At 44.2% G+C, this 19,616-nt stretch overlaps 1 protein-coding gene and 1 long non-coding RNA gene across 2 annotated transcripts in view; both read left to right on the forward strand.

Annotated features, from left to right (window-relative positions):
* LOC112240640 (serine hydroxymethyltransferase, cytosolic-like) overlaps window positions 1-18,464 on the forward strand; it is a 53,521-nt gene extending 35,057 nt beyond the window's left edge. The window contains 7 exon segments of the mRNA XM_042315648.1: window positions 7,215-7,328; window positions 8,977-9,099; window positions 17,152-17,268; window positions 17,595-17,705; window positions 18,112-18,225; window positions 18,228-18,248; window positions 18,251-18,464. Of these exon segments, the coding sequence (XP_042171582.1) occupies window positions 7,215-7,328; window positions 8,977-9,099; window positions 17,152-17,268; window positions 17,595-17,705; window positions 18,112-18,225; window positions 18,228-18,248; window positions 18,251-18,282 (632 nt within the window). The 3' untranslated portion in view covers window positions 18,283-18,464.
* Window positions 7,737-8,939, forward strand: LOC121844997. Its single transcript, XR_006082263.1, has 3 exons — window positions 7,737-7,912; window positions 8,459-8,585; window positions 8,647-8,939. It is a non-coding gene; the product is annotated as an uncharacterized LOC121844997 (long non-coding RNA).
* Window positions 18,465-19,616: the final 1,152 nt, after the last annotated feature.

The raw sequence follows: 19,616 nt of genomic DNA on the forward strand, positions 1-19,616 counted from the left end.
TATCATGCTGGTCTCTGTGTGTGTATCATGCTGGTCTCTCTGTGGGGTTTAGTGTGTGTATCATGCTGGTTCTGTGGGGTTTAGTGTGTGTATCATGCTGGTCTCTCTGTGGGGTTTAGTGTGTGTATCATGCTGGTCTCTCTGGGGTTTAGTGTGTGTATCATGCTGGTCTCTCTGTGGGGTTTAGTGTGTATCATGCTGGTCTCTCTGTGGGGTTTAGTGTGTGTATCATGCTGGTCTCTCTCTCTGTGGGGTTTAGTATCATGTGTATCATGCTGGTCTCTCTCTCTGTGGGGTTTAGTGTGTGTATCATGGGTTCTGTGGGGTTTAGTGTGTGTATCATGCTGGTCTCTCTCTCTGTGGGGTTTAGTGTGTGTATCATGCTGTCTCTCTCTCTGTGGGGTTTAGTGTGTGTATCATGCTGGTCTCTCTGTGGGGTTTAGTGTGTGTATCATGCTGGTCTCTCTCTCTGTGGGGTTTAGTGTGTGTATCATGCTGGTCTCTCTCTCTGTGGGGTTTAGTGTGTGTATCATGCTGGTCTCTCTGTGTATCTGTGGGGGTGTGTGTATCATGCTGGTCTCTCTCTCTGAGGGGTTTAGTGTGTGTATCATGCTGGTCTCTCTCTCTGTGGGGTTTAGTGTGTGTATCATGCTGGTCTCTCTGTCTGTGGGGTTTAGTGTGTGTATCATGCTGGTCTCTCTCTGTGGGGTTTAGTGTGTGTATCATGCTGGTCTCTCTGTCTGTGGGGTTTAGTGTGTGTATCATGCTGGTCTCTCTGTCTGTGGGGTTTAGTGTGTGTATCATGCTGGTATCATGCTGGTCTGTCTGTGGGGTTTAGTGTGTGTATCATGCTGGTCTCTCTGTCTGGGGTTTAGTGTGTGTATCATGCTGGTCTCTCTGTGGGGTTTAGTGTGTGTATCATGCTGGTCTCTCTGTGGGGTTTAGTGTGTGTATCATGCTGGTCTCTCTGTGGGGTTTAGTGTGTGTATCATGCTGGTCTCTCTGTGGGGTTTAGTGTGTGTATCATGCTGGTCTCTCTGTGGGGTTTAGTGTGTGTATCATGCTGGTCTCTCTGTGGGGTTTAGTGTGTGTATCATGCTGGTCTCTCTCTGTGGGGTTTAGTGTGTGTATCATGCTGGTCTCTCTCTCTGTGGGGTTTAGTGTGTGTATCATGCTGGTCTCTCTCTCTGTGGGGTTTAGTGTGTGTATCATGCTGGTCTCTCTCTCTGTGGGGTTTAGTGTGTGTATCGTGCTGGTCTCTCTCTCTGTGGGGTTTAGTGTGTGTATCATGCTGGTCTCTCTCTCTGTGGGGTTTAGTGTGTGTATCATGCTGGTCTCTCTCTCTGTGGGGTTTAGTGTGTGTATCGTGCTGGTCTCTCTCTGTGGGGTTTAGTGTGTGTATCATGCTGGTCTCTCTCTCTGTGGGGTTTAGTGTGTGTATCATGCTGGTCTCTCTCTCTGTGGGGTTTAGTGTGTGTATCATGCTGGTCTCTCTCTGTGGGGTTTAGTGTGTGTATCATGCTGGTCTCTCTCTCTGTGGGGTTTAGTGTGTGTATCATGCTGGTCTCTCTCTGTGGGGTTTAGTGTGTGTATCATGCTGGTCTCTCTGAGGGGTTTAGTGTGTGTATCATGCTGTGTCTCTGTGGGGTTTAGTGTGTGTATCATGCTGGTCTCTCTCTCTGTGGGGTTTAGTGTGTGTATCATGCTGGTCTCTCTCTCTGTGGGGTTTAGTGTGTGTATCATGCTGGTCTCTCTCTCTGGGGTTTAGTGTGTGTATCATGCTGGTCTCTCTCTCTGTGGGGTTTAGTGTGTGTATCATGCTGGTCTCTGTGGGGTTTAGTGTGTGTATCATGCTGGTCTCTCTCTCTGTGGGGTTTAGTGTGTGTATCATGCTGGTCTCTCTCTCTGTGGGGTTTAGTGTGTGTATCATGCTGGTCTCTCTCTGTGGGGTTTAGTGTGTGTATCATGCTGGTCTCTCTCTCTGTGGGGTTTAGTGTGTGTATCATGCTGGTCTCTCTCTCTGTGGGGTTTAGTGTGTGTATCATGCTGGTCTCTCTCTCTGTGGGGTTTAGTGTGTGTATCATGCTGGTCTCTCTCTCTGTGGGGTTTAGTGTGTGTATCATGCTGGTCTCTCTGTGGGGTTTAGTGTGTGTATCATGCTGGTCTCTCTGTGGGGTTTAGTGTGTGTATCATGCTGGTCTCTCTGTGGGGTTTAGTGTGTGTATCATGCTGGTCTCTCTGAGGGGTTTATTGTGTGTATCATGCTGGTCTCTCTGTGGGGTTTAGTGTGTGTATCATGCTGGTCTCTCTCTCTGTGGGGTTTAGTGTGTGTATCATGCTGGTCTCTCTCTCTGTGGGGTTTAGTGTGTGTATCATGCTGGTCTCTCTGAGGGGTTTAGTGTGTGTATCATGCTGGTCTCTCTCTGAGGGGTTTAGTGTGTGTATCATGCTGGTCTCTCTCTCTGTGGGGTTTAGTGTGTGTATCATGCTGGTCTCTCTCTCTGTGGGGTTTAGTGTGTATCATGCTGGTCTCTCTGTCTGTGGGGTTTAGTGTGTGTATCATGCTGGTCTCTCTGTCTGTGGGGTTTAGTGTGTGTATCATGCTGGTCTCTCTGTCTGTGGGGTTTAGTGTGTGTATCATGCTGGTCTCTCTGTCTGTGGGGTTTAGTGTGTGTATCATGCTGGTCTCTCTGTCTGTGGGGTTTAGTGTGTGTATCATGCTGGTCTCTCTGTCTGTGGGGTTTAGTGTGTGTATCATGCTGGTCTCTCTGTGGGGTTTAGTGTGTATCATGCTGGTCTCTCTGTGGGGTTTAGTGTGTGTATCATGCTGGTCTCTCTGTGGGGTTTAGTGTGTGTATCATGCTGGTCTCTCTGTGGGGTTTAGTGTGTGTATCATGCTGGTCTCTCTGTGGGGTTTAGTGTGTGTATCGTGCTGGTCTCTCTGTGGGGTTTAGTGTGTGTATCGTGCTGGTCTCTCTCTCTGTGGGGTTTAGTGTGTATCGTGCTGGTCTCTCTCTGTGGGGTTTAGTGTGTGTATCGTGCTGGTCTCTCTCTCTGGGGTTTAGTGTGTGTATCGTGCTGGTCTCTCTCTCTGTGGGGTTTAGTGTGTGTATCGTGCTGGTCTCTCTCTCTGTGGGGTTTAGTGTGTGTATCGTGCTGGTCTCTCTCTCTGTGGGGTTTAGTGTGTGTATCGTGCTGGTCTCTCTCTCTGTGGGGTTTAGTGTGTGTATCGTGCTGGTCTCTCTCTCTGTGGGGTTTAGTGTGTGTATCGTGCTGGTCTCTCTCTCTGTGGGGTTTAGTGTGTGTATCATGCTGGTCTCTCTCTCTGTGGGGTTTAGTGTGTGTATCATGCTGGTCTCTCTCTGTGGGGTTTAGTGTGTGTATCATGCTGGTCTCTCTCTGTGGGGTTTAGTGTGTGTATCATGCTGGTCTCTCTCTGTGGGGTTTAGTGTGTGTATCATGCTGGTCTCTCTGAGGGGTTTAGTGTGTGTATCATGCTTGTGTCTCTGTGGGGTTTAGTGTGTGTATCATGCTGGTCTCTCTCTCTGTGGTTTAGTGTGTGTATCATGCTGGTCTCTCTCTGTGGGGTTTAGTGTGTGTATCATGCTGGTCTCTCTCTGTGGGGTTTAGTGTGTGTATCATGCTGGTCTCTCTCTCTGTGGGGTTTAGTGTGTGTATCATGCTGGTCTCTGTGGGGTTTAGTGTGTGTATCATGCTGGTCTCTCTCTCTGTGGGGTTTAGTGTGTGTATCATGCTGGTCTCTCTCTGTGGGGTTTAGTGTGTGTATCATGCTGGTCTCTCTCTCTGTGGGGTTTAGTGTGTGTATCATGCTGGTCTCTCTCTCTGTGGGGTTTAGTGTGTGTATCATGCTGGTCTCTCTCTGTGGGGTTTAGTGTGTGTATCATGCTGGTCTCTCTCTCTGTGGGGTTTAGTGTGTGTATCATGCTGGTCTCTCTCTCTGTGGGGTTTAGTGTGTGTATCATGCTGGTCTCTCTGTGGGGTTTAGTGTGTGTATCATGCTGGTCTCTCTGTGGGGTTTAGTGTGTGTATCATGCTGGTCTCTCTGTGGGGTTTAGTGTGTGTATCATGCTGGTCTCTCTGAGGGGTTTATTGTGTGTATCATGCTGGTCTCTCTCTGAGGGGTTTAGTGTGTGTATCATGCTGGTCTCTCTCTGAGGGGTTTAGTGTGTGTATCATGCTGGTCTCTCTCTGTGGGGTTTAGTGTGTGTATCATGCTGGTCTCTCTCTCTCTGTGGGGTTTAGTGTGTGTATCATGTTGGTCTCTCTCTCTGTGGGGTTTAGTGTGTGTATCATGCTGGTCTCTCTCTCTCTCTGGGGTTTAGTGTGTGTATCATGCTGGTCTCTCTCTCTGTGGGGTTTAGTGTGTGTATCATGCTGGTCTCTCTCTCTGTGGGGTTTAGTGTGTGTATCATGCTGGTCTCTCTCTCTGGGGTTTAGTGTGTGTATCATGCTGGTCTCTCTCTCTGTGGGGTTTAGTGTGTGTATCATGCTGGTCTCTCTCTCTGTGGGGTTTAGTGTGTGTATCATGCTGGTCTCTCTGTGGGGTTTAGTGTGTGTATCATGCTGGTCTCTCTGTGGGGTTTAGTGTGTGTATCATGCTGGTCTCTGTGGGGTTTAGTGTGTGTATCATGCTGGTCTCTCTGTGGGGTTTAGTGTGTGTATCATGCTGGTCTCTCTCTGAGGGGTTTAGTGTGTGTATCATGCTGGTCTCTCTGAGGGGTTTAGTGTGTGTATCATGCTGGTCTCTCTCTCTGTGGGGTTTAGTGTGTGTATCATGCTGGTCTCTCTGTGGGGTTTAGTATGTATCATGCTGGTCTCTCTGTGGGGTTTAGTGTGTGTATCATGCTGGTCTCTCTGTGGGGTTTAGTGTGTGTATCATGCTGGTCTCTCTGTGGGGTTTAGTGTGTGTATCATGCTGGTCTCTCTCTCTGTGGGGTTTAGTGTGTGTATCATGCTGGTCTCTCTCTGTGGGGTTTAGTGTGTGTATCATGCTGGTCTCTCTCTCTGTGGGGTTTAGTGTGTGTATCATGCTGGTCTCTCTCTCTGTGGGGTTTAGTGTGTGTATCATGCTGGTCTCTCTCTCTGTGGGGTTTAGTGTGTGTATCATGCTGGTCTCTCTCTGTGGGGTTTAGTGTGTGTATCATGCTGGTCTCTCTCTGTGGGGTTTAGTGTGTGTATCATGCTGGTCTCTCTGTGGGGTTTAGTGTGTGTATCATGCTGGTCTCTGTGGGGTTTAGTGTGTGTATCATGCTGGTCTCTCTGTGGGGTTTAGTGTGTGTATCATGCTGGTCTCTCTCTGAGGGGTTTAGTGTGTGTATCATGCTGGTCTCTCTGGGGTTTAGTGTGTGTATCATGCTGGTCTCTCTCTGTGGGGTTTAGTGTGTGTATCATGCTGGTCTCTCTGTGGGGTTTAGTATGTATCATGCTGGTCTCTCTGTGGGGTTTAGTGTGTATCATGCTGGTCTCTCTGTGGGGTTTAGTGTGTGTATCATGCTGGTCTCTCTCTCTGTGGGGTTTAGTGTGTGTATCATGCTGGTCTCTCTCTGTGGGGTTTAGTGTGTGTATCATGCTGGTCTCTCTGTGGGGTTTAGTGTGTGTATCATGCTGGTCTCTCTCTCTGAGGGGTTTAGTGTGTGTATCATGCTGGTCTCTCTCTCTGTGGGGTTTAGTGTGTGTATCATGCTGGTCTCTCTCTCTGTGGGGTTTAGTGTGTGTATCATGCTGGTCTCTGTGGGGTTTAGTGTGTGTATCATGCTGGTCTCTCTCTGTGGGGTTTAGTGTGTGTATCATGCTGGTCTCTCTGTGGGGTTTAGTGTGTGTATCATGCTGGTCTCTCTCTCTGGGGTTTAGTGTGTGTATCATGCTGGTCTCTCTCTGTGGGGTTTAGTGTGTGTATCATGCTGGTCTCTCTGTGGGGTTTAGTGTGTGTATCATGCTGGTCTCTCTCTCTGAGGGGTTTAGTGTGTGTATCATGCTGGTCTCTCTCTCTCTGAGGGGTTTAGTGTGTGTATCATGCTGGTCTCTCTCTCTGTGGGGTTTAGTGTGTGTATCATGCTGGTCTCTCTGTGGGGTTTAGTGTGTGTATCATGCTGGTCTCTCTGTGGGGTTTAGTGTGTGTATCATGCTGGTCTCTCTCTCTGTGGGGTTTAGTGTGTGTATCATGCTGGTCTCTCTCTCTGTGGGGTTTAGTGTGTGTATCATGCTGGTCTCTCTGTGGGGTTTAGTGTGTGTATCATGCTGGTCTCTCTCTGTGGGGTTTAGTGTGTGTATCATGCTGGTCTCTCTCTCTCTGAGGGTTTAGTGTGTGTATCATGCTGGTCTCTCTCTCTGTGGGGTTTAGTGTGTGTATCATGCTGGTCTCTCTGTGGGGTTTAGTGTGTGTATCATGCTGGTCTCTCTGTGGGGTTTAGTGTGTGTATCATGCTGGTCTCTCTGTGGGGTTTAGTGTGTGTATCATTGTTACGAATCCCTTTTGGCCCGACAGTCTAGGGGGATGGTAATGAGACCCGTAACATAACTCATGCAAATTATAATACAACATATAATTATAATTATAATACGACAACTGAAATATACCGTCAAACTCAGGGTTTATTAATAAAACACGGTAATGGGGGGAGCAGGAAAAGGGGCTGAGCTGGACCCAAGGAAAGAAACAATAAGCATCCAAAACACCCTAAGCTAGACTAGCCTATTTTAACAACGGCTAACTAACCAAAAATACAGTGGGTGGTCCGCCCAATTCTAACTAGTGTATTTAACAAAGTTTACTTACGGGTAGTGTATGCCCATGGGCGACTTGTCTTGGTTTCCCCCTTTTCCCACCAGCAACAAACAAACACCATAACCAAAAACAATACTCACAGGTGAGGACAAAGTGCTATGGAGGTGCTCAAACAAAAGAGAGGTTAAGACACAAAGAGAGGGTGAAACACAGAGACCTACAGACATGGCATTTACAGAGAGATTGAGCTCTAGAGCAAACAACTGATAGGGTTTTTAAACCAAGGGGAAGGAACTGTGATAGGGTAGGAAATAGGAGGAGGTGTGTCTTCTGATTGATGATTGATTGTTGACTGATTGGGGAGTGATGATTTTCACCTGTGAGGGGAGAAGGAGAGAAAAGAAACACACACAGGATAACTGTATCCGTAACAATCATGCTGGTCTCTCTCTGTGTCCCTGTCCTCCAGGAATACGTAGTGTGGACCCTAAGGGAAAGGAGACTCTGTATAATCTGGAGTCTCTCATCAACCAGGCAGTGTTCCCAGGACTACAGGGAGGACCCCACAACCACGCCATCGCAGGTACAGGCACTTCTCTGGACACCTACAGTGCCTTGCGAAAGTATTCGGCCCCCTTGAACTTTGCGACCTTTTGCCACATTTCAGGCTTCAAACATAAAGATATAAAACTGTATTTTTGTGAAGAATCAACAACAAGTGGGACACAATCATGAAATCACGACATTTATTGGCTATTTCAAACTTTTTAACAAATCAAAAACTGAAAAATTGGGCGTGCAAAATTATTCAGCCCCTTAAGTTAATACTTTGTAGCGCCACCTTTTGCTGCGATTACAGCTGTAAGTCGCTTGGGGTATGTCTCTATCAGTTTTGCACATCGAGAGACTGACATTTTTTATGGGGTATTGTGATGTCATTATGGGGTATTGTGATGTCATTATGGGGTATTGTGATGTCATTATGGGGTATTGTGATGTCATTATGGGGTATTGCGATGTCATTATGGGGTATTGTGATGTCAGTATGGGGTATTGTGATGTCAGTATGGGGTATTGCGATGTCAGAGTTTAAGGGTTAATGTTTCTCTAGGTGGTGGCCCTGAAGCAGGCTCTGACCCCAGAGTTTAAGGGTTAATGTTTCTCCAGGTGGTGGCCCTGAAGCAGGCTCTGACCCCAGAGTTTAAGGGTTAGTGTGTGTGTGTTAATGTGTATGAATGTTTCTCTAGGTGTGGCGGTGGCCCTGAAGCAGGCTCTGACCCCAGAGTTTAAGGGTTAGTGTGTGTGTGTGTGAATGTTTCTCTAGGTGTGGCGGTGGCCCTGAAGCAGGCTCTGACCCCAGAGTTTAAGGGTTAGTGTGTGTGTGTGAATGTTTCTCTAGGTGTGGCGGTGGCCCTGAAGCAGGCTCTGACCCCAGAGTTTAAGGGTTAGTGTGTGTGTGTTAATGTGTGTGAATGTTTCTCTAGGTGTGGCGGTGGCCCTGAAGCAGGCTCTGACCCCGGAGTTTAAGGGTTAGTGTATGAATGTTTCTCTAGGTGTGGCGGTGGCCCTGAAGCAGGCTCTGACCCCAGAGTTTAAGGGTTAATGTTTCTCTAGGTGTGGCGGTGGCCCTGAAGCAGGCTCTGACCCCAGAGTTTAAGGGTTAATGTTTCTCTAGGTGTGGCGGTGGCCCTGAAGCAGGCTCTGACCCCAGAGTTTAAGGGTTAGTGTGTGTGTGTTAATGTGTATGAATGTTTCTCCAGGTGGTTGCCCTGAAGCAGGCTCTGACCCCAGAGTTTAAGGGTTAGTGTGTGTGTGTTAATGTGTATGAATGTTTCTCTAGGTGTGGCGGTGGCCCTGAAGCAGCCTCTGACCCCAGAGTTTAAGGGTTAATGTTTCTCTAGGTGTGGCGGTGGCCCTGAAGCAGGCTCTGACCCCAGAGTTTAAGGGTTAGTGTGTGTGTGTTAATGTGTATGAATGTTTCTCCAGGTGGTGGCCCTGAAGAAGGCTCTGACCCCGGAGTTTAAGGGTTAGTGTGTGTGTGTTAATGTGTATGAATGTTTCTCTAGGTGTGGCGGTGGCCCTGAAGCAGGCTCTGACCCCGGAGTTTAAGGGTTAGTGTGTGTGTGTTAATGTGTATGAATGTTTCTCCAGGTGGTTGCCCTGAAGCAGGCTCTGACCCCGGAGTTTAAGGGTTAGTGTGTGTGTGTTAATGTGTATGAATGTTTCTCTAGGTGTGGCGGTGGCCCTGAAGCAGGCTCTGACCCCAGAGTTTAAGGCGTATCAGTACCAGGTGCTCTCTAACTGCAGAGCTATGGCCAACGCCCTCATCAACCACGGCTACAAGATCGTCACCGGTGAGACAATAATGTCATGGTTGGTTAACAGACTGTACCCTGTGTTAATGTTGTGTTAATGTTGTGTTAATGTTGCTGTAGGGTTGTGGTTAACAGACTGTAACCTGTGTTAATGTTGTGTTAATGTTGATGTAGGGTTGTGGTAATGTTGCTGTAGGGTTGTGTTAATGTTGCTGTAGGGTTGTGTTAATGTTGCTGTAGGGTTGTGTTAATGTTGCTGTAGGGTTGTGTTAATGTTGTGTTAATGTTGTTGTAGGTTGTGTTAATGTTGCTGTAAGGTTGTGTTAATGTTGTTGTAGGGTTGTGTTAATGTTGCTGTAAGGTTGTGTTAATGTTGTTGTAGGGTTGTGTTAATGTTGCTGTATGGTTGTGTTAATGTTGTAGGTTGTGTTAATGTTGCTGTATGGTTGTGTTAATGTTGCTGTAGGGTTGTGTTAATGTTGTTGTAGGGTTGTGTTAATGTTGCTGTAGGGTTGTGTTAATGTTGCTGTATGGTTGTGTTAATGTTGCTGTAGGGTTGTGTTAATGTTGCTGTAGGGTTGTGTTAATGTTGTGTTAATGTTGTTGTAGGTTGTGTTAATGTTGCTGTAAGGTTGTGTTAATGTTGTTGTAGGGTTGTGTTAATGTTGCTGTAAGGTTGTGTTAATGTTGTTGTAGGGTTGTGTTAATGTTGCTGTATGGTTGTGTTAATGTTGTAGGTTGTGTTAATGTTGCTGTATGGTTGTGTTAATGTTGCTGTAGGGTTGTGTTAATGTTGTTGTAGGGTTGTGTTAATGTTGCTGTAGGGTTGTGTTGCTGTAGGGTTGTGTTAATGTTGCTGTAGGGTTGTGTTAATGTTGCTGTAGGGTTGTGTTAATGTTGCTGTATGGTTGTGTTAATGTTGTTGTAGGTTGTGTTAATGTTGCTGTATGGTTGTGTTAATGTTGCTGTAGGGTTGTGTTAATGTTGCTGTATGTTGTTGTAGGGTTGTGTTAATGTTGCTGTAGGGTTGTGTTAATGTTGCTGTAGGGTTGTGTTAATGTTGCTGTAGGGTTGTGTTAATGTTGCTGTAGGGTTGTGTTAATGTTGTTGGGTTGTGTTAATGTTGCTGTAGGGTTGTGTTAATGTTGCTATATGTTGTTGTAGGGTTGTGTTAATGTTGCTGTAGGGTTGTGTTAATGTTGCTGTATGTTGCTGTAGGGTTGTGTTAATGTTGCTGTAGGGTTGTGTTAATGTTGCTGTAGGGTTGTGTTAATGTTGTGTTAATGTTGTTGTAGGTTGTGTTAATGTTGCTGTAAGGTTGTGTTAATGTTGTTGTAGGGTTGTGTTAATGTTGCTGTAAGGTTGTGTTAATGTTGTTGTAGGGTTGTGTTAATGTTGCTGTATGGTTGTGTTAATGTTGTAGGTTGTGTTAATGTTGCTGTAGGGTTGTGTTAATGTTGTTGTAGGGTTGTGTTAATGTTGCTGTAGGGTTGTGTTAATGTTGCTGTATGGTTGTGTTAATGTTGCTGTAGGGTTGTGTTAATGTTGCTGTAGGGTTGTGTTAATGTTGTGTTAATGTTGTTGTAGGGTTGTGTTAATGTTGTTGTAGGGTTGGGTTAATGTTGCTGTATGGTTGTGTTAATGTTGCTGTAGGGTTGTGTTAATGTTGCTGTAGGGTTGTGTTAATGTTGCTGTAGGGTTGTGTTAATGTTGTGTTAATGTTGCTGTAAGGTTGTGTTAATGTTGTTGTAGGGTTGTGTTAATGTTGCTGTAAGGTTGTGTTAATGTTGTTGTAGGGTTGTGTTAATGTTGCTGTATGGTTGTGTTAATGTTGTAGGTTGTGTTAATGTTGCTGTATGGTTGTGTTAATGTTGCTGTAGGGTTGTGTTAATGTTGTTGTAGGGTTGTGTTAATGTTGCTGTAGGGTTGTGTTACTGTTGCTGTAGGGTTGTGTTAATGTTGCTGTAGGGTTGTGTTAATGTTGCTGTAGGGTTGTGTTAATGTTGCTGTATGGTTGTGTTAATGTTGCTGTATGGTTGTGTTAATGTTGCTGTAGGGTTGTGTTAATGTTGCTGTATGTTGTTGTAGGGTTGTGTTAATGTTGCTGTAGGGTTGTGTTAATGTTGCTGTAGGGTTGTGTTAATGTTGCTGTAGGGTTGTGTTAATGTTGCTGTAGGGTTGTGTTAATGTTGTTGGGTTGTGTTAATGTTGCTGTAGGGTTGTGTTAATGTTGCTATATGTTGTAGGGTTGTGTTAATGTTGCTGGAGGGTTGTGTTAATGTTGCTGTATGTTGCTGTAGGGTTGTGTTAATGTTGTTGTAGGGTTGTGTTAATGTTGCTTTAGGGTTGTGTTAATGTTGCTGTAGGGTTGTGTTAATGTTGCTTTAGGGTTGTGTTAATGTTGTGTTAATGTTGTTGTAGGGTTGTGTTAATGTTGCTGTAGGGTTGTGTTAATGTTGCTGTATGTTGTTGTAGGGTTGTGTTAATGTTGCTGTATGGTTGTGTTAATGTTGCTGTAGGGTTGTGTTAATGTTGCTGTATGGTTCTGTTAATGTTGCTGTAGGGTTGTGTTAATGTTGCTGTATGTTGCTGTAGGGTTGTGTTAATGTTGCTGTAGGGTTGTGTTAATGTTGCTGTATGTTGCTTTAGGGTTGTGTTAATGTTGCTTTAGGGTTGTGTTAATGTTGCTGTAGGGTTGTGTTAATGTTGTTGTAGGGTTGTGTTAATGTTGCTTTAGGGTTGTGTTAATGTTGCTGTAGGGTTGTGTTAATGTTGCTGTAGGGTTGTGTTAATGTTGCTGTAGGGTTGTGCTAATGTTGCTGTAGGGTTGTGCTAATGTTGCTGTAGGGTTGTGTTAATGTTGCTTTATGGTTGTGTTAATGTTGCTGTAGGGTTGTGTTAATGTTGTTGTAGGGTTGTGTTAATGTTGCTGTAGGGTTGTGTTAATGTTGCTGTATGGTTGTGTTAATGTTGCTGTATGGTTGTGTTAATGTTGCTGTAGGGTTGTGTTAATGTTGTTGTAGGTTGTGTTAATGTTGCTGTAAGGTTGTGTTAATGTTGTTGTAGGGTTGTGTTAATGTTGCTGTATGGTTGTGTTAATGTTGTAGGTTGTGTTAATGTTGCTGTATGGTTGTGTTAATGTTGTAGGTTGTGTTAATGTTGCTGTATGGTTGTGTTAATGTTGTTGTAGGGTTGTGTTAATGTTGCTGTAGGGTTGTGTTAATGTTGCTGTATGGTTGTGTTAATGTTGCTGTAGGGTTGTGTTAATGTTGCTGTAGGGTTGTGTTAATGTTGCTGTAGGGTTGTGTTAATGTTGTGTTAATGTTGTTGTAGGTTGTGTTAATGTTGCTGTAAGGTTGTGTTAATGTTGTTGTAGGGTTGTGTTAATGTTGCTGTAAGGTTGTGTTAATGTTGTTGTAGGGTTGTGTTAATGTTGCTGTATGGTTGTGTTAATGTTGTAGGTTGTGTTAATGTTGCTGTATGGTTGTGTTAATGTTGCTGTAGGGTTGTGTTAATGTTGTTGTAGGGTTGTGTTAATGTTGCTGTAGGGTTGTGTTACTGTTGCTGTAGGGTTGTGTTAATGTTGCTGTAGGGTTGTGTTAATGTTGCTGTAGGGTTGTGTTAATGTTGCTGTATGGTTGTGTTAATGTTGCTGTATGGTTGTGTTAATGTTGCTGTATGGTTGTGTTAATGTTGCTGTATGTTGTTGTAGGGTTGTGTTAATGTTGCTGTAGGGTTGTGTTAATGTTGCTGTAGGGTTGTGTTAATGTTGCTGTAGGGTTGTGTTAATGTTGCTGTAGGGTTGTGTTAATGTTGCTATATGTTGTTGTAGGGTTGTGTTAATGTTGCTGTAGGGTTGTGTTAATGTTGCTGTATGTTGCTGTAGGGTTGTGTTAATGTTGTTGTAGGGTTGTGTTAATGTTGCTTTAGGGTTGTGTTAATGTTGCTGTAGGGTTGTGTTAATGTTGCTTTAGGGTTGTGTTAATGTTGTGTTAATGTTGTTGTAGGGTTGTGTTAATGTTGCTGTATGTTGTTGTAGGGTTGTGTTAATGTTGTTGTATGGTTGTGTTAATGTTGTTGTAGGGTTGTGTTAATGTTGCTGTAGGGTTGTGTTAATGTTGCTGTAGGGTTGTGTTAATGTTGCTGTATGGTTGTGTTAATGTTGCTGTAGGGTTGTGTTAATGTTGCTGTAGGGTTGTGTTAATGTTGTGTTAATGTTGTTGTAGGGTTGTGTTAATGTTGTTGTAGGGTTGTGTTAATGTTGCTGTATGGTTGTGTTAATGTTGCTGTAGGGTTGTGTTAATGTTGCTGTAGGGTTGTGTTAATGTTGCTGTAGGGTTGTGTTAATGTTGTGTTAATGTTGTTGTAGGTTGTGTTAATGTTGCTGTAAGGTTGTGTTAATGTTGTTGTAGGGTTGTGTTAATGTTGTTGTAGGGTTGTGTTAATGTTGCTGTAAGGTTGTGTTAATGTTGTTGTAGGGTTGTGTTAATGTTGCTGTAGGGTTGTGTTAATGTTGTTGGGTTGTGTTAATGTTGCTGTAGGGTTGTGTTAATGTTGCTATATGTTGTTGTAGGGTTGTGTTAATGTTGCTGTAGGGTTGTGTTAATGTTGCTGTATGTTGCTGTAGGGTTGTGTTAATGTTGCTGTAGGGTTGTGTTAATGTTGCTGTAGGGTTGTGTTAATGTTGCTGTAGGGTTGTGTTAATGTTGCTGTAGGGTTGTGTTAATGTTGTGTTAATGTTGTTGAAGGTTGTGTTAATGTTGCTGTAAGGTTGTGTTAATGTTGTTGTAGGGTTGTGTTAATGTTGCTGTAAGGTTGTGTTAATGTTGTTGTAGGGTTGTGTTAATGTTGCTGTATGGTTGTGTTAATGTTGTAGGTTGTGTTAATGTTGCTGTATGGTTGTGTTAATGTTGTAGGTTGTGTTAATGTTGCTGTATGGTTGTGTTAATGTTGCTGTAGGGTTGTGTTAATGTTGTTGTAGGGTTGTGTTAATGTTGCTGTAGGGTTGTGTTAATGTTGCTGTATGGTTGTGTTAATGTTGCTGTAGGGTTGTGTTAATGTTGCTGTAGGGTTGTGTTAATGTTGTGTTAATGTTGTTGTAGGGTTGTGTTAATGTTGTTGTAGGGTTGTGTTAATGTTGCTGTATGGTTGTGTTAATGTTGCTGTAGGGTTGTGTTAATGTTGCTGTAGGGTTGTGTTAATGTTGCTGTAGGGTTGTGTTAATGTTGTGTTAATGTTGTTGTAGGTTGTGTTAATGTTGCTGTAAGGTTGTGTTAATGTTGTTGTAGGGTTGTGTTAATGTTGCTGTAAGGTTGTGTTAATGTTGTTGTAGGGTTGTGTTAATGTTGCTGTATGGTTGTGTTAATGTTGTAGGTTGTGTTAATGTTGCTGTATGGTTGTGTTAATGTTGCTGTAGGGTTGTGTTAATGTTGTTGTAGGGTTGTGTTAATGTTGCTGTAGGGTTGTGTTAATGTTGCTGTAGGGTTGTGTTAATGTTGCTGTATGGTTGTGTTAATGTTGCTGTATGGTTGTGTTAATGTTGTGTTAATGTTGTTGTAGGGTTGTGTTAATGTTGCTGTATGTTGTTGTAGGGTTGTGTTAATGTTGTTGTATGGTTGTGTTAATGTTGTTGTAGGGTTGTGTTAATGTTGCTGTAGGGTTGTGTTAATGTTGCTGTAGGGTTGTGTTAATGTTGCTGTAGGGTTGTGTTAATGTTGCTGTATGGTTGTGTTAATGTTGCTGTAGGGTTGTGTTAATGTTGCTGTAGGGTTGTGTTAATGTTGCTATATGTTGTTGTAGGGTTGTGTTAATGTTGCTGTAGGGTTGTGTTAATGTTGCTGTATGTTGCTGTAGGGTTGTGTTAATGTTGTTGTAGGGTTGTGTTAATGTTGCGTTAGGGTTGTGTTAATGTTGCTGTAGGGTTGTGTTAATGTTGCTTTAGGGTTGTGTTAATGTTGTGTTAATGTTGTTGTAGGGTTGTGTTAATGTTGCTGTAGGGTTGTGTTAATGTTGCTGTATGTTGTTGTAGGGTTGTGTTAATGTTGTTGTATGGTTGTGTTAATGTTGCTGTATGGTTGTGTTAATGTTGCTGTATGGTTGTGTTAATGTTGCTGTAGGGTTGTGTTAATGTTGCTGTATGGTTCTGTTAATGTTGCTGTAGGGTTGTGTTAATGTTGCTGTATGTTGCTGTAGGGTTGTGTTAATGTTGCTGTAGGGTTGTGTTAATGTTGCTGTATGTTGCTTTAGGGTTGTGTTAATGTTGCTTTAGGGTTGTGTTAATGTTGCTGTAGGGTTGTGTTAATGTTGTTGTAGGGTTGTGTTAATGTTGCTTTAGGGTTGTGTTAATGTTGCTGTAGGGTTGTGTTAATGTTGTTGTAGGGTTGTGTTAATGTTGCTGTATGGTTGTGTTAATGTTGCTGTAGGGTTGTGTTAATGTTGCTGTAGGGTTGTGTTAATGTTGCTGTAGGGTTGTGTTAATGTTGTGTTAATGTTGTTGTAGGGTTGTGTTAATGTTGTTGTAGGGTTGTGTTAATGTTGCTGTATGGTTGTGTTAATGTTGCTGTAGGGTTGTGTTAATGTTGCTGTAGGGTTGTGTTAATGTTGCTGTAGGGTTGTGTTAATGTTGTGTTAATGTTGTTGTAGGTTGTGTTAATGTTGCTGTAAGGTTGTGTTAATGTTGTTGTAGGGTTGTGTTAATGTTGCTGTAAGGTTGTGTTAATGTTGTTGTAGGGTTGTGTTAATGTTGCTGTATGGTTGTGTTAATGTTGTAGGTTGTGTTAATGTTGCTGTATGGTTGTGTTAATGTTGCTGTAGGGTTGTGTTAATGTTGCTGTAGGGTTGTGTTACTGTTGCTGTAGGGTTGTGTTAATGTTGCTGTAGGGTTGTGTTAATGTTGCTGTAGGGTTGTGTTAATGTTGCTGTATGGTTGTGTTAATGTTGTTGTAGGTTGTGTTAATGTTGCTGTATGGTTGTGTTAATGTTGCTGTAGGGTTGTGTTAATGTTGCTGTATGTTGTTGTAGGGTTGTGTTAATGTTGCTGTAGGGTTGTGTTAATGTTGCTGTAGGGTTGTGTTAATGTTGCTGTAGGGTTGTGTTAATGTTGCTGTAGGGTTGTGTTAATGTTGCTATATGTTGTTGTAGGGTTGTGTTAATGTTGCTGTAGGGTTGTGTTAATGTTGCTGTATGTTGCTGTAGGGTTGTGTTAATGTTGTTGTAGGGTTGTGTTAATGTTGCTTTAGGGTTGTGTTAATGTTGCTGTAGGGTTGTGTTAATGTTGCTTTAGTGTTGTGTTAATGTTGTGTTAATGTTGTTGTAGGGTTGTGTTAATGTTGCTGTAGGGTTGTGTTAATGTTGCTGTATGTTGTTGTAGGGTTGTGTTAATGTTGTTGTATGGTTGTGTTAATGTTGTTGTAGGGTTGTGTTAATGTTGCTGTAGGGTTGTGTTAATGTTGCTGTAGGGTTGTGTTAATGTTGCTGTAGGGTTGTGTTAATGTTGCTGTATGGTTGTGTTAATGTTGCTGTATGGTTGTGTTAATATTGCTGTAGGGTTGTGTTAATGTTGCTGTATGGTTCTGTTAATGTTGCTGTATGGTTGTGTTAATGTTGTTGTAGGTTGTGTTAATGTTGCTGTATGGTTCTGTTAATGTTGCTGTAGGGTTGTGTTAATGTTGCTGTATGTTGCTGTAGGGTTGTGTTAATGTTGCTGTAGGGTTGTGTTAATGTTGCTGTATGTTGCTTTAGGGTTGTGTTAATGTTGCTTTAGGGTTGTGTTAATGTTGCTGTAGGGTTGTGTTAATGTTGTTGTAGGGTTGTGTTAATGTTGCTTTAGGGTTGTGTTAATGTTGCTGTAGGGTTGTGTTAATGTTGCTGTAGGGTTGTGTTAATGTTGCTGTAGGGTTGTGTTAATGTTGCTGTAGGGTTGTGCTAATGTTGCTGTAGGGTTGTGTTAATGTTGCTTTATGGTTGTGTTAATGTTGCTGTAGGGTTGTGTTAATGTTGCTGTAGGGTTGTGTTAATGTTGCTGTAGGGTTGTGTTAATGTTGCTGTAGGGTTGTGCTAATGTTGCTTTATGGTTGTGTTAATGTTCTCCAGGGGGTTCTGATAACCATCTGATCTTACTGGACCTGAGGCCCAACGGGACGGACGGAGGACGAGCTGAGAAGGTTCTAGAAGCTGCTGCCATCGCCTGCAACAAGAACACCTGTCCAGGTAACTAACAGACACAGTCCTCTGTAGGTGGTGAGAGGGCTCTGTGTCCCAGTTGTCTGTATATGATAACAGACACAGTCCTCTGTAGGTGGTGAGAGGGCTCTGTGTCCCAGTTGTCTGTATATGATAACAGACACAGTCCTCTGTAGGTGGTGGTGAGGGCTCTGTGTCCCAGTTGTCTGTATATGATAACAGACACAGTCCTCTGTAGGTGGTGAGAGGGCTCTGTGTCCAAGGTGTCTGTATATGCATGTATATACATAATGTGTGTGAGTGTGTGTATATACGTAATGTGTGTGTGTGTGTGTGTGTGTGTGTGTGTGTAGGTGATAAGAGTGCGTTGCGTCCCAGCGGTCTGAGGTTCGGCTCTCCTGCTCTGACCTCCAGAGGAATGGTTGAAGACGACTTCAGGAAGGTCGCAGAGTTCATCCACAGAGGTGACCCCTAACCCCTGACCTCTGTGTCTATAGACATAGTGCTGACCCTAGATGTCCAGCTAGCAGACCAAGGCCACCCCTAACCCCTGACCTCTGTGTCTATAGATATAGTGCTGACCCTAGATGTCCAGCTAGCAGACCAAGGCCACCCCTAACCCCTGACCTCTGTGTCTGTAGACATAGTGCTGACCCTAGATGTCCAGCTAGCAGACCAAGACCACCTCTAACCCCTTGACCTCTGTGTCTATAGACATAGTGCTGACCCTAGATGTCCAGCTAGCAGACCAAGACCACCTCTAACCCCTTGACCTCTGTGTCTATAGACATAGTGCTGACCCTAGATGTCCAGCTAGCAGACCAAGACCACCTCTAACCCCTTGACCTCTCACCCTCGTTCTCCCTACAGGTATCCAGGTGACCCTGGACATCCAGGCCTCTCTGCAGCCCAAGGCCACCCTGAAGGAGTTTAAGGAGGCCCTGGCAGGGGAGGGGAAGCACCAGGAGAGGGTAGCAGAGTTGAGGGGGAGGTGGAGGCTTTCGCTGGGGGTTCCCCATGCCTGGTCTGGAGGAACTTTAAAGACCCGTTTTCAAGATGAAATGTTTTCATGTCACCTGCCACATCATCATACGTCTTGAATATCCTTTATCTTGAAAACTTGACTGCTGACCTGCAAAACTGACTGTTTCCTTCTCTGCTGTCCTCTGCCTTACCGGTTTGACTGACTGGTTTGTTCCCTGCCTTAACGGTTTGACTGACTGGTTTGTCCTCTGCCTTACCGGTTTGACTGACTGTTTCCTTCTCTGCTGTCCTCTGCCTTACCGGTTTGACTGACTGTTTCCTTCTCTGCTGTCCTCTGCCTTAACGGTTTGACTGACTGTTTCCTTCTCTGCTGTCCTCTGCCTTAACGGTTTGACTGACTGGTTTGTCCTCTGCCTTAACGGTTTGACTGACTGGTTTGTCCCCTGCCTAAACGGTTTGACTGACTGGTTTGTCCTCTGCCTAAACGGTTTGACTGACTGGTTTGTCCTCTGCCTTACCGGTTTGACTGACTGGTTTGTCCTCTGCCTTAACAGTTTGACTGACTGTGTTTCCTTCTCTGCTGTCCTCTGCCTTAACAGTTTGACTGACTGGTTTGTCCTCTGCCTTAACAGTTTGACTGACTGTGTTTCCGTCTCTGCCTTACCGGTTTGACTGACTGGTTTGTCCTCTGCCTTAACAGTTTGACTGACTGTGTTTCCGTCTCTGCCTTAACGGTTTGACTGACTGGTTTGTCCTCTGCCTTAACAGTTTGACTGACTGTGTTTCCTTCTCTGCCTTAACGGTTTGACTGACTGTGTTTCCGTCTCTGCCTTAACAGTTTGACTGACTGGTTTGTCCTCTGCCTTAACGGTTTGACTGACTGGTTTGTCCTCTGCCTTAACGGTTTGACTGACTGTGTTTCCTCCTCTGCCTTACCGGTTTGACTGACTGGTTTGTCCTCTGCCTTACCGGTTTGACTGACTGTTTCCTTCTCTGCTGTCCTCTGCCTTACCGGTTTGACTGACTGTTTCCTTCTCTGCTGTCCTCTGCCTTAACGGTTTGACTGACTGTTTCCTTCTCTGCTGTCCTCTGCCTTAACGGTTTGACTGACTGGTTTGTCCTCTGCCTTAACGGTTTGACTGACTAGTTTGTCCCCTGCCTAAACGGTTTGACTGACTGGTTTGTCCTCTGCCTAAACGGTTTGACTGACTGGTTTGTCCTCTGCCTTACCGGTTTGACTGACTGGTTTGTCCTCTGCCTTAACAGTTTGACTGACTGTGTTTCCTTCTCTGCTGTCCTCTGCCTTAACAGTTTGACTGACTGGTTTGTCCTCTGCCTTAACAGTTTGACTGACTGTGTTTCCGTCTCTGCCTTACCGGTTTGACTGACTG

Source organism: Oncorhynchus tshawytscha, unplaced genomic scaffold (genome assembly GCF_018296145.1).
Source record: "Oncorhynchus tshawytscha isolate Ot180627B unplaced genomic scaffold, Otsh_v2.0 Un_contig_4570_pilon_pilon, whole genome shotgun sequence".
Taxonomy (NCBI): Eukaryota; Metazoa; Chordata; class Actinopteri; order Salmoniformes; family Salmonidae; genus Oncorhynchus; species Oncorhynchus tshawytscha.